The 14,242-nt window shown below is 40.6% G+C and overlaps 1 protein-coding gene across 1 annotated transcript in view; it reads left to right on the top strand.

Moving 5' to 3' along the window:
- ETFA (electron transfer flavoprotein subunit alpha) overlaps positions 1-14,242 on the top strand; it is a 56,553-nt gene that overhangs the window by 35,250 nt on the left and 7,061 nt on the right. Inside the window, exon 10 of the mRNA XM_084782963.1 lies at positions 11,193-11,258. Within this exon, the coding sequence (XP_084639089.1) occupies positions 11,193-11,258 (66 nt within the window). The remainder of the gene's footprint in view (positions 1-11,192; positions 11,259-14,242) is intronic.

Here is a 14,242-nt window from a genome sequence, read left to right as displayed (position 1 = left end):
TGTATAGTTCCAGGCCAGTTGTATCATAGAACAAGAGTCTGTCTCAGGATAGCAAAAAGAAAATGGGAAAATGTTAATAACTTAGTTTAATTATATGTTAGTATTAGAAGACAAACAATATTTTGGAAATAGTTTCCCCTCCAAGCCCCCGAAGGATAAGAGTATGTGTTCTAGCTCATTTGTCTGTCTGTTGTTTTTGAGGCAGGTCTCAATGTATTGCATTGGCTGGCCTGGAGCTCATGATGTAGGCCAGGCTGGCCTTGAACTTGTAGAAAGCATCCTGCGTCTATTCCTTCAGTGCTGTGATTGCAGGTATGTGCCACCAGCCTGGCCCATTTCTAAAATGAGAGTATTTTACAGCAGTGGTTCTCAGCCTGTGGGTCGGGACCCCCATAGGGTTGTAAATCAGATATTTACATTATGATTCATAACAGTAGCAAAATCACAGTTATGAAGTAGCAACAAATAATTTTATGGTTGGGGTCACCACAACATGAGGAACTGTGTTTAAGGGTCACAGCAATCAGCAAGGTTGAGAACTACTGTTTAGAGGCTTTCTAGTTAGGTTACATGTATTAGAGACTTATTATATTTCTCCTGGCATTGTCTTTCTCCATAGTACTAGCTGTATTTCATTTCCTTTAACTTTATGAAGATGTGTAAAGGATTTGTGTAACTCCAGCTGGCCTTCCCAACTTAGGTTGCTTATTTGAAACATGTACATTTGAGGACCAGAGAGATGGCTCAGTGAGTAAAGGTACCTGTTGCCAAACCTAATGGCCTGAGTTTGATCCGCAGAACCCACAAGGTGGAAGGAAGGAACCAACTCCCTAGTGTTGTCCTCTGACCTCCACACAAACAGAAGTATGAAATCACTTTTGAAAATATAGTTTTAAAAACAATTACAGATTTACAGAAAAGTTCTCAAGAAGATACAGAGAATTCCTCTAAATGCTATACCCAGTTTCCCCAATTGTTGTTTTCAAAGGAGATTCTTGAATATTTTTTAACTTTCTAATTATTGTCTGAGTATGGGCTTGTGTATGCTGTGGTACAGATGTAGGTAGAAGTCAGAGGGCAGCTCTGTGGGTTGGAGTCTCTTCTTCTGAACTTAGGTTGTCAAGTTTGTGTGGCAAGTGCTTTTACTCTGAACCATCTTGATGGACCATTAAGTTTTTTTGTTCTTTTTTTCATGTATGTGTCTTGGGGGGTGAGGCATACATGTGTAGGTGTGAGTGCTCATCAAGGCTCAAAGTTGATGTCAGAAATTATTCTCGATAGCTCTTCCACCTTATTCTTTGAGACTGAGTCTCCCAGTCAAATCTCGAGTTTTTGTGGCTAATCTCAGTAGCTAGCTTGTTCTCAGGATCCCTGCCTCTGGCTCCTGGGGCTGAAGTTACCATGACCACCTGCCATTTACGTGGGCTCTTAGGGATCCAAACTGTTTCTCATGCTTGTGAGGGCAGTGCTTCAATTGCTGGGCCATCTTCCCACTCCACTCCCATCTCCCAAATTAAGTTGTTTGAAGGTGGAAATTGTATATTATTTCAAGGGGAAAGCTTTCTTTTTAACTTTTTATTATTGTGACTGTATATGGTGTGTTACATAGGCATGCACCACAGCTCGAATGTGGAGGTCCGAGGGCAACTTTGTGGAGTTGGTTCCCTCCCTCTGCTTCTCTGATGTCACTTGTAGGTCTTAGACCTAGGATAGGAAGTGCTGGGTCATACGCTGTAACATTTGCAAAACCACCAAACTGTTTTCCTCCCATTGCTGTCTAGCTCTTATTACCTAAGTAGTGGTCGATTAAACATGAAGAAAGCCTTTGTTAGCTGGGCACCTTTGATCCCAGCACTTAGGAGGCAGAAGCAGGTGAATCCTGAGTTTAAGGATAGACTAGTCTATAGAGGGAATTCCAGAACAGCCAGAGCTACAGAGAATCCCTGCCATGAAAATTAAAAAAAAAAGAAAGAAAGAAAGAAAGAAAGAAAGAAAAGAAAGCCTTTGTTACGCAATGGCCTGGATTGTAGAAGTTTGGGGAGAGAACAGCTTGGGAATGGGAGGAGTACTGCTTGGAAGTCAGAGTCTGGGCTCCAGAACCAGCTTTGTTTCTTGTAGTCTAGAGCTACTTTTATTGATTAAAATATGTGACATAGATTATCACAGTGGCCCTTTACAGATCCCAAATTCTACAGATAGAGAAAATATATTTTGACTTGGATCCATTAAGAAATTTGTTGACAGGAAGCTACCATAGCTGCCCTCTGAAAGGCTCCACTGAGCAGCAAATCAAAACAGATGCTAAGACTTAGAGCCAAACATTGGGCAAGGTACAGGGAGTCTTGTGGAAAAGTGGAGGGAAGGATAGAAGGACCTGGAGGGGACAGGAGCTCCACAAGACCAACAGAGCCAACTCACCAGGGCCCAGGGGGGAGACTGCGGAGACTGAAGCACCAACCAAGGTCCGAGCATGGACTGGATATAGCCCCCTACATAGATGTAGCCAATGGGCAGCTCAGGCTTCATGTGGATCCTCTAGTAAGGGGAGTGGTGACTGTCTCTGACATGGACTCCGTTGCCTGCTGTTTGATCATTACCCTGGCAGGGCTGCCTCACCAGGCCACAGGGGAAGAAGATGGACTCAGTCATGATGTGACTGAATGTCCTGGGGTGTGTTGTTGTGGCTCCCTTTTTCTAAGGAGTAGGGGGGAGGGAGGAGGGGAAAGAGGGAAGGAGGGTGGGACTGGGAGGAGAGGGGGGAGGGGGCTATGGTCAGGATATAAAGTGAGTAAACAAGTTAGTTTAAAAAATAAAACAAAAAGGAAAGAAATTTGCTGATAACAATTTGGTGGTCAAAATAAACTTTATATATGACTTTCTAAATTGAAAAGCTTTGTAATAGACTTGATTGTGTATCTTAGTATTCTATCTAAGTATTCTGTGTCTTACACTCAAACATTTCAATATGAGTTAACCATATACGTAGATTTGGCAATGTACAAGTTCATAGTTGGCTTTCTGTTGTTTTAGGTTTACTAAAATTATATTTCTCCAAATGGAAAGAAATGTGAATTAGTGTAGAAACAAATTAGGTAAAGAAAAATCATTTCTTTGCAAAGTAATTAAATCATATTTTGATGTGAAAACATTTCCTTAAGGAAAACTTTTTTAAGGCTCTATACATACTGTGTAATTGAAATCTGTAGCTAAAAATAATATCAAAGGAGTCGAGGGCAAAGTTTCTTTCTTTTTGGTTATATGTAATTTTCAACTTGTATATCATAAAAATTTAATATCCATGTTAAAGTAAAAATAAAAATAAATAATACACATAAAGCTTTGAGCCTGACATGGTGGTATCACCCCAGCAATTTGGAAGGTGGTGGCAGGGGCAGATGAGTGGGATGGGAGTAGCCAAGAGGTATGAAGTTTCCACTATCAAAGACAGTGAGTTCTGGGGATCTAATTCCCAGAAGATAATGGTGACTGTGGCTAATATTAGACTAGATACTTGAATTCTATTGAGAGTGTATTATTAAGAATCTTTTTCAGTGCTAGGAATCAAGCCCAGAGTATTTCATATGTAGACAAGTGTCTCTGATTGAGTTATACCTCTGGCCCTAAGAGTGAATCCTAAGTAGTCAATCTCTGAAAAAGAGAAGGGTAAGAGTGATGGTATAAGGCAGTAAGTATAAAAAACTTAAAGCTAGGAACAAAAAGCCTGCCTTTTTCTAGTGTGTAACTTCAGATAGCTCAGTAAACCTGCCTAAGTCTCTGCTCTCTCTTTTATGCAATGGGAGTACTTTTTGGCAGTGTTCTTGTAGGGCAGTGACATAACATAATAAAGAACAGTGTGGGTGCTGATGTGTCAACAACAACAATTTGTATGATTGGCGTGCAGTCTTCAATCCTGGTCAGCCTTGAGGCAGTCTCAGTACAAGGTATTAACCTGATGGGAAAATCGTCAATGGGACAGAATTTCAGCTTTAAAGTGAGACTGAGTCCATTCGTGTAAATGTAGTTTAGCCACAACCCTGCTTGACAGTTTGGTCACATAGGCAGAGGACTGCTTGAGAAAAGGGCCACAGATAGTTACTTGTTTTTTAATCTTTGCAGCCTCTTGCAAAAAGGAGTCTTAAACACAACTTGGCAAACAGAGGAAATAGTTTGGCTTTTTAAAATGAACAGTGGGATGAAATAATAGCAACATTAATTTATAGGAGGCCTGCAGTAATTAGAAAATATGGTTCAGTCAACCTATTCCTCAAAGGAGCATTCGTTATTTGCTGAGATAAATTCATTTCTAGCCTCACCTGGAGTGGTCCTATGCTCTGTTCAGCTGTAACAGTTGCTGCTTAGGTTCTGCCTCCAGACTGCTGAGGAAAGAGAGCTGAGAAGTAAATGCCCTTCTGCAAAGCTCATTTCAGGCAGCGTGGGGATTTTGTTTGAGAGCATAGCATTAACTCTCTCAACTTATTTAGTGAGAACTACTTTTATAATGTGTTTTAAATTTTTTCCATTGTAGTTTTTCCATGTTCCTTCCCCCAACTCTATCTAGAGAGGGAGATAGTTGGTAGTAAAGAAATTTAAAACCTGATTGAATTTTAGAGTAGAAACAACACCAAGCTAGTTTTCTGCTCCAAATGCTCCAAATATAACCATTCTTGCTCATATCCATATTTCATATAAACAAAAAAGTCAATGTTTGAATTTCTTTATTCTCCATTGTTTAAAGTAAGGCAGATCTGAAGTTGTTCCAGGCAGAACCCTGTCCCAGTTCCAGAAAAAGAGAGAAAGAAAAAAAAAAGAATTCATAGATTGTGTTATAAACTAATTTAATTTCAACTTTATACATTACAAAATTACATATATATATATAATTTTACATCAGAGTCATCCCACCTTCCTTGCAGCATTGTTTATGAATTTAGACAAAAAATTCTAACTTATCTGGCTAATATGTTTGTAGCTATCCCTTTAACTAAATCCTGCACGTTGTAATATACTCGGCACCTTTTGGTGCTTTATTCCAGGTATCTTTTCAATTTCTGTTACTGATTTTTTGTTTTGTTTTGTTCTCCAAGTCTTTATTTTGAAGGCATACATAACTTGAGGATAAATTCTTCAGGTCCCTCTAGAATAATATTTATTACTAGGAAATAATATTTACTAGGTGGAGAGTTGCCTTTTGAGTGTCCTTCCTATATTAAGCCAGTACAATTTGTATCCACTTTTGGTTTTCGCACAGTGGCCCATGTTACCAGAATTCTAGTGCATGTTTGTTGGGCCCCTCTCGTTGGCTCCACTGTACTGCTGTCCTTCTGCTGCTTGGCTAGCATTCCTTTTTGGAACAGCCATCAGTTCTGCATCTAGACCACACCCCACAATGTCCAGGAGAGCTTATGAAAAGCTCTTCTTTACTTCTACAATTATTTTGGATTTGTGTTGGTTTTGCCATTGGAAATGTAGTTAGTCTAAGTTGATATTATATTATTAAAATTAGTCTCAGCTGTTTTCTTTTACCATAACACTACTAAAAATTTTAAACATGTGGCTTACCATGGTATCTATATTGAATATCTCTGTTTTAGGCTTAATAGTGTTAGGCTACAATCAGTGTTGTAAGCAGGAGACAGCTTTCCCTTTAGCCTCTGCACTCAGCTTCCCTGGAGAAGCACTGGTCAGATTACATCCCTTAGATTTCCAGCTCTTTTGAGATCTGAGTCAGTGATATTAGTGCTACTGGCTTCCCAAGGAAGCCAAGCCTGATTGGTCATTGAACTCACCAGGGTCCTTAGATTTCTGTGGAAGCACTAAGGTCTCCCTCAGTTGGCCATACATGTGTTGAGTTACATCCATTAAAGAAAAAATGTGTTGCTTGAAGGACTAAGAAAGTAGCATCAGATAGACTGCAAAAGGCCAAAAATACAGTTCTGGTCCTACAGGCCTTTATACTTCCCAGTGGCCAATCAAGAAGTCAGTTTACACAAGAGACCACAACTGTCCATTTTCCCCCTTTTCCTTTTTTATGAGTTCACTTAAGCTGTGTTGTTAAGACTATAAGCTCCTTGAGGACAAGGACAGAGAACATATTGGCTTCATATTCCTTAAGGCTCAGCAACATCAACGACAGAAAAATCAGCTACCAAGCTGGGGCGATTTCTCAGGGCATAAGGCTGTGCAAGCATGAGGACCTGGTTTCCAGCCTCAGTGTCCATTTGAAGGCCCCATGGGATACTTCCCTGTAAGGTGTTTTTCAGGGGACCCCCCTCCTAGAAACAATTCAAACTATTACCACTGTCCTTGGTTACCCACCAGAACTTGATGGTTTAACCCTGATCCCGAAGATGTGGCATACTTGGGTCACAGGACATGGAGAAATCAGGGTAGTACTAAGTCTAGAAGTTTCCTCCCTACTGGCTAGCTTTTATAGTGTCAGAGGGTGCTATGGAGGTCAGCAGGAGAAAAACCATCAATAGTCTTATCTAGGGAGCTGTCTGTGAGCTATAATAATGATTGGCCTGGCAAGATACGGATATTGGTGCAGTTGTGGAGTGAGGGGGTGGTAATCAACCACTTGAAGGCTCACTCCATAGGACACAGTGCAGGTACTGATACTGTAAACTGGGTCAAGCACCCATGGCTAAGGAAGTCATAGGTCCTGGAGGAAAGCCTACTACTGTTATTACTGAATGGATGCCACATCAGACTGTTTCTAAATACTTACCTTTATGCTCAGAGATGAGTGCTTCTCTCAATGCTCATCAGAAAAGCTTTTTGCAATGGATGGTGGTTAAGACAGAGACTCATAACAGCTCATAATGCAGAGAATAAATGACTATGGATTGCTCAGTCCTAAATGAGGTATCTATGTCATACCTCCTGCCCCCAAGGCTCAGGAAACATAAGGGGCAGAACGATTGTGAGAGGCAGAGATTGGGGAAGATGGCTGTAAAACAGTATCTTCTGGACATGACAGGGCTGTTGCGCTCATGAATTTACAGTGGCTGTGGTTTCTTGCACAAGATCTGGGCACGCTCATTGGAGGTGCTCATTGACTCCCACTCCTGCCTGAGGATCTGTTGGCAGTTGATGCCTGTTGGGGGAGGAAAATTAGAATTCCTCAAGGAGCAGGCTCTGGTAGTTCATCCTACAGGCTGCACTAATTGGACTTAGTGTGTTTTTTAAAAAGAGCATGTGTGATTGGGAGGGACTAGGAGGAGTGAGGTGGATGCAATCAAAATACATTATATGATTATATGAGATATGCAATGGAAAAGTTTTAAGTATATTTGTAACACAAAATAAACCGTGTGAAACATTGCATACCTATAATGCTAGTGCTGAGGGGGTAAAGATGGGATGGATGATCTCTGGGGCTTGCTAGCTAGCCAGCCTAGCCAAATTGAAATTGAGCTCTAGGTTCAATGAGAGACCCTGTCTCAAAAAACAAAGAGGAAAAAGATTGAAGAAGATAACTAGTGTTGACCTCTGGCCTTTAGGCTATGCACACACAAAGTAGAAAAAAAAAATCAGCTATCACCATTGAACTTTTTCCTGATCTGGTACACTTACAAATTTTAATATTTGCATCACAGGGGATTTTTGCTGCCTCACTTCATTCAATTCCTTTGAATTATAAAGTATCCTTTTCTCAAGTTCCTGTGCTGCCATCTGTTGGAAGGTTATTGTAATAAAAGTGTAGATCGATAGCGACTGGCATAAATGGTACCTTTCTCCAGGGTAGCTCAGTGTACAGCCTGTTTAACTGTACACAGTAGTCCCGAGGCCATCCTCGGGTACTCACCAGTGAAACTAGAGAATTAGGATTTGAACAGATTTCAGACTGTGAGAGATGGTGCATCAGTGTGTCTTGGGAAAACAGGTACTGTGCTAAAGACTGAAACCTCCTAAGAAGTAGAAATTGTTATGATCCTAGTTTTAAGATGAGCAAGTGGCAGGGGCATTGAGAAGTTAAATAATTGATTATGATCTGAACAGTCTCCAGAACCTGGGTTATTAACCCCCCTGTCTTTTATGCATGCCTGAAAGCAGCATCTGAGACTTAGTGTTTGGCTCATGGGCCCAGCCCCTGAGTTTTTTGGATGGGTCTGTAGGTGTAGGGCTTTTTTGTTTGTTTGTTTGCTTGCTTGCTTGTTTGCTTGTTTTTGTGTTTAGCATTTGGAAAAGGTTAAAGATTTAGCGCTTTCTTTGGGCCAGGCTCTCTCCCACATCATTTTGGTCCTTCTCCTATCCCATAACTTACTTCTTCCCCACAGAGTAACCAGCCCACACTGCTACCAGATATGTGGTGGGTCTGTTTTTCTGTCCCTGCTCATGTCCCTCTGTCTGTCCTCCCTCTCCCTTCCTTCTCCCCCCTCATTCTTTCCTTCCCCTCTCCCAGTCTCTTTCTCTTTTCTCTTCCTACATTTACTAAAGCCCCTAGGATTAGCTTCAAGATGCCCCCTCCTTCTCCCAGGGTCTGCTTCTGTCTCTAATCCCACCTCTTTTTGAACCCTTAATTGCTGTTCTCCTCTCCAAAGTCCTATCTCATTTCCTCTCCCAGTTATCTGACTGATTTAGAAGGAAAGTGCCTCAGGGCAGGGATTGCCTTGTGTTGGGAAGAAGTATCTGAAGTGCTCCATAAATTAGCATCTGTAGAGTTTTGTCCATACTAATTATTATTATTATTATTGAAATACAGAAAAATGCTTTCTGAAGCCGAGGAAGCATCCTAGGATATTAGTCTTAATTGCCTGAACATGTTTTTTAAAGGAAGAAGACAGCTTCTCTTCCTGCCTGAGAGCCGTAGGCCTCAGCACAGCAGCCCAAAGCCCCAGCTCCTTCTGAGCTCTTATTTCAGTGCTTTGATTTTTACTGATAGACCCAGGTTTCAACACAACAAAACGAAGGTCCATTGGTCAGACGGTCCATTAGGCTTGTTGTTGTTGGTCATAGTGGAGTCATAGCCTGAAGCACTTGCCTTGGGTTGGCTTTGGCCAAGATTCTTTTGTCTCCTTGATACATTTATGGTAAAAGGTAGTGGGATTCATTTGACGGAGGCAGAAATTCAAAGTAGACTTATTTATATTATGCTTGTATTTACTGCCAGGGTGAACTAACATTTTTATTACCATTTCATACTATAAATGGAGCTTTTAAGATGCATTGAATTTTAATTTTTATGTCAAAAGAGTCATTTATAGGACTATTGATCTTTTCCAGTACTTGCTTTGAGAATCTACATAGAAAAGTGGCTGGGTGAGAAACTATCTGACTCGTTTGCTTTAACATCGTTACATCATCTGGGTGTGGTGACACATGCTGCAATCCAGCTGTGCAGGTTCTGGTACATTGAGGACGGAGCACATGAAGCTGTTCCCTTCCCTCTCTATAGTAGACCACTCATCTCTTCCCAAGATACAGAACCTAAGGCAAATTGCTTTTGCTGTCTGCAGACGTGAGGAAAGGAGAGACACCTCTTGTGTCACAGTAACACTACATTTAAAAAATAGCTGATAGTAATAGTCTATAAGAATAACGTGGGGAAAGACTAGTGCAGCTGGCTCAGAAAACAGCTCCTTTTAACTTGATTAACTCACTGTGGAGACAAGACTGCTGACAGGTTACATAGAGGCACTGCTGTTCTGGAAGTAATTGGGCACTTTATGTTCCTAAAGAAAAGGGTTGTGGTTATGCTACCAACATGCTAGAGGGGACTGCATCAGAGCTGAAGGATCTCTGCTCATGGTAGTCAGTTCCTGGAAAAGACCCCCAGGAGGGAACAGGACCTGTGCACGTCCACATACACCTAGGCTTTATGAAGTATATAACACTGAAGGTCCGTATTACTCCTATATCCTAGCTGAATGCTCTCTGATAGAGTGAGCAGTTGTTAAGTCCTAAACATTAGAAAAAACAAAGTGAGACCACCTCACACTGCAGTATCTTTAAAGAGTTTGCCTTGTAATACAAGTAAGTGTGGCAGAGCCGCCTCCAGTGCTTCCCCCATGTGACTCACCCCAAGTAGTGACATTCTGGTTACGTGTCAGTGCCCCCCCCCCCACCCAAGCCAGGGCATGCCAGTTTAAGGGTGGGAAAGGCCCTCAGTTGAAGTTTTAATTATACTTAGTAGACAAAATGAAGCAGCTAAGCTCTTGTAATTAAGTGCTTGTTAAATCACTCTTCCATGATGGTATTTTTAATTTTCAAACATTGGCACTTTGAAAAGAAATTTAGATAAAGGGCTAGAACAGTGGTTGGCTGTGATTTCCTTGTGATTACTGGGGGTGGAGGGTCAGGGAGAGATGCAGAGGCCGTCATTGCTCAGGAACTCCTGTGCGGGAGCCTCTGTGGTGGGTTCTGGAAAGTCTGTCCCAGTGCTTTCCAGGAGTTGGTTACTGCATGTGCACATATACCCATCCATCCATCCGTCTGCGAACACAGGCGCACTTAGAACCTCTTGACACTAATTTGTATTTCTGGCCTTTATAATAATATAATAAGTATGTCCTTATTACCATTTTTACAAATATCCTTTTGTGAAAAGGCAAACAAGCAAAACAAAATCTATTTTAATACATTTGATTGTGGGTTTTCATGTTAATGTTCAATGTATGCATGTTGCAAATTGGCAGATACAACATACGTTAGCTTCACAGTGATACTCAAGTGCGTGCCATGGGTGCCAGCATGAAACTGGATGGGTGCTGTGAGATGCCGAACAGTGTTTGGTACATTGTAAATGTTCAGTATGTGTATGTATTTTTATGCACCACTACTGTAGGAACTTACTAGAGAGAACTGTGGTACAAAAATTGGGGAAAAAGCATTATTGAAGTAGTGCATGTTGAGTAATTCATTTTTCATATTTCTTGCATAAGATTTAAATTGATAATGGTATATACTTTGTAAAGTATCATCCAGGGCTGGAGATGTGGCACATAGATGGTACAGTGCTAGCCTAGCATGCGCAAAGCCATATTGCACACAGATTCAGCCCCAGCACTCCATGAAGCATGTGTGGTGAATGCCTGTACTACCAGCGCTTGGGAAGCAGAGGCCAGGGGTCAGAATGTCAAGGTCATCCTGAGCTAGGTAGTGAGTTTGAGACAGCCTGGGATGCCTGAGACTCTGCCTCAAAAGTGTTACATAGTATACATGAATATTAATAATGTGCTCTCTTGTTTCAGGAACTTTATATTGCTGTTGGAATATCTGGAGCCATCCAGCATTTAGCTGGGATGAAGGACAGCAAGGTAATTGTGTGTTGTAATTAGGGTGCTAAGGAAAAGTTTTCCTTTTTCTATATTCATGTAGTTAGTATGTGTACTTGACACTTCACATTAATATAGATTTGAAACTGAGAGGCTGAAGTTGCTATCCCTGCCTGAAATGTGCTGTTAGGGGGAGGGGCAGCTCATCCCACCGCACAGCTCAATCTAAGATGTGATTACTATGTACTGGGCCCTGACTGCCTGTGCCTTGGTTTTTTGTTTTTTGTTTTTGTTTGTTTGTTTGTTTGTTTGTTTCCGTGCCAAATGTGGGCGTTAGGTAATCACCAGTGTCCGTTTCAGCTGTAACAGTCTGTGGGTAGAAGATGTGAGGCTTAAGCAACTTAATAAGGTTCTGCCTCCTGATTCTCTTGTCTTCTTCACTTGATGCCCTCTTAGAACCACTCCCTTCTGTGTTGTTCAAAATGTGTGACTGATGCATTTTAGGTTAGAGCAGTGGTTCTCACCTGTGGGTCGTGACCCCTCTGGGGATCTCATACCAGAGATCCTACATATCAGATATCTACATTATAATTGATAACAGGAGCAAGTTAAAGTAGCAGCAAAAAACAATTTTATGGCTGGGGTCACTAAAACATGAGGAACTATATTAGCTGGGGTGAGAACCACTGCATTAGAGTATCAGGCAATCTTAATGCCTTTGTAATTGTTGAAGGTGCACTGTGTAGCCAAATACTTGATTTTAACTCACTACTTGGACTCCATTTGGAAATCCTCTGTAATAACTCTGAACATATATTTCAGAGTATGACATATTAACTCATGCATAACAATGTACAGTTTGAATTATGAACTTATCTTTCATGATGCCTCTGAAACCCTGCATTTATCCATTCAGATGGAAGCTGGATATAAAAGATAATAAAACTTTTAACAGGCTTAAGTTCTAACTTGAAGAACTACATGAGCTGTCTCTTTGTAGCTTCTAAGTGAATTGGTTCAGACCCAGTCACATTTCACAGTTGGATGACAGGTTTCTTTGCTAAGCTCTGAAAACATCAGTGCCAGTGGGGAAAATGTGATTTATGCATTAACACACTCACACACTTAAGATCGCACATGTACACACACACACACACCCCTACAATACCAGAAGCCTTAACAAACATTTTTATCTAGACCAATTCACATGTGTCTAGAACACTGCTTCTCCAAAATAAAGGATAATGTGTGCCATGATGACCCTGGTGAAAACTCACCTTCCTCACCTGGCAACAGGACTAGTTGCTGAAGAAAGCAAGACAGACTTGATAATATATGTCTAAGCAAGCTAGGAACAGCTGACATATAGAGACCAGAGTTGGGGAATAATCTGTGAGAATAAACTTTAACAGTGACATCTCTTCATCCGGCCAACAGATAATTATTTAAAAGACTAAATGAATAAAATCCAGCAGATATGATGGCATATCCCACTGCCAGGAAGATCAAGTCAAGGCTAGCCTGGTCTATTGATCCCACTTAACTCACGCGCACACACACACACACACACGCACATGCCCGCAAAAAAAAATTTTTTTTCAACTACCATTATCTCTGTCTTATGTGGGTGGGGAGCCAATGATTTCTATTGGTAATTTTGATTAAATTCTAAAATCAGTTGGTAGAATGACTTAAATTTGATAATTGCATTGTCTATGAGCTGCAGGGTTTTCTTTTTGTTTTTGTTTTTTTAAGACAAGGGTTTTTTTTGTTTTGTTTTTTTGTTTGTTTGTTTGATTTTTGTTTGTTTTTATGTAGCCTTGGCTGTCCTGGACTCGCTTTATAGACCAGGCTTGCCTCAAACTCAGAGAGATCTGCCTGCCTTTGCCTCCTGAGTGCTGGGACTACAGGTGTGTGCAGTGGCTCTGGCTTGAGCTGCAGCTTTAATTAGCATATAGTATAGTATAGTTGAATATGAGACTTGATTATTGTAGCAAATTAGTCAATATACTGGACTGTGTACATAGTGAGAGTTCAGTAGTGTAGTTGAGTACAGTGTGTTCATTTTAAAAAGGAGGAAAAACTTGAATTTACAAGGAACTATTGAGAGCAAACAGGACTTTATCATAGCAGTTTTACAATTGATAATTTAAGAATACTACTTTTAGTAATTCAGAAAAGTATACCCATCCATTCTCTTTAATATCATTGTGGTTCCTAGCCCATTGTTAAGTGCTCTTTCTTTTAAGATAACTTTTGTGTAGTTGAATGAAAAAGCTGTCAGGTGGTTAAACTGTCAAATGTGTGACTAGGTGGCTTCCAGGACAAGTGTTAGCCCTCATCGGTGTCTCTGCTTCTAGCTGTGGGTCGGGCATGCATTCCCAGAAGAGAAGCGCCTCAGTGAGAGCCGGGCCTGTGGGGCCATGTGCTTGTCCTTGCGCATTTGCATTTGAGACTCATAGGTTGTCTCTGAGCTGGTCATCTTCAAGGCTCGCTGAGCTCCAAATCAGTTATTCTGGCATGTTCTGCCAGCCCATTCGGGAATCCTATTAGGGGAATTAAACATGTGCTCTGAAGCCTTTATTTTAGGTTAGACTACATCAAAATAATACTAATGTGTTTTTCAAGATGCAGTAACAGGTAGTTAAAAATTAAACTTTACTCTAGAGATCTGAATTATTATAATCTACTATCTGCTAAATTAATACTGCATTTGAGTCACAGTTCTAACTTTACTTAACTATGGGAATATCAAACCTTTTCCCTACTCTGTGAGTAGCCACCACAGCTTTCATATTTAAGAATGTGTCTGTAGGAGGTAAGACTAATCAAGCTTTGGTAGTTTTTACAAGAGCCCCAGTGACTTGTTTGTTTTATTGCATGTATTTGATGAGTACAGAAGGACTTTTACATTTTTTTAAATGTAATAAATTTACATTTATTAGCAGGTTTGCAAGATAATTAGTTTTTATATACTCAGAACAGACCCAGGATGATTTTAGAATAATAAATAGAATAGAATATTT

Source organism: Acomys minous (genome assembly GCF_964271855.1).
Source record: "Acomys minous genome assembly, chromosome: 5".
Lineage (NCBI taxonomy): Eukaryota > Metazoa > Chordata > Mammalia > Rodentia > Muridae > Acomys > Acomys minous.
Note: the sequence above shows the minus strand (reverse complement) of the source record. Positions and strands in the feature narration are given on the sequence as shown.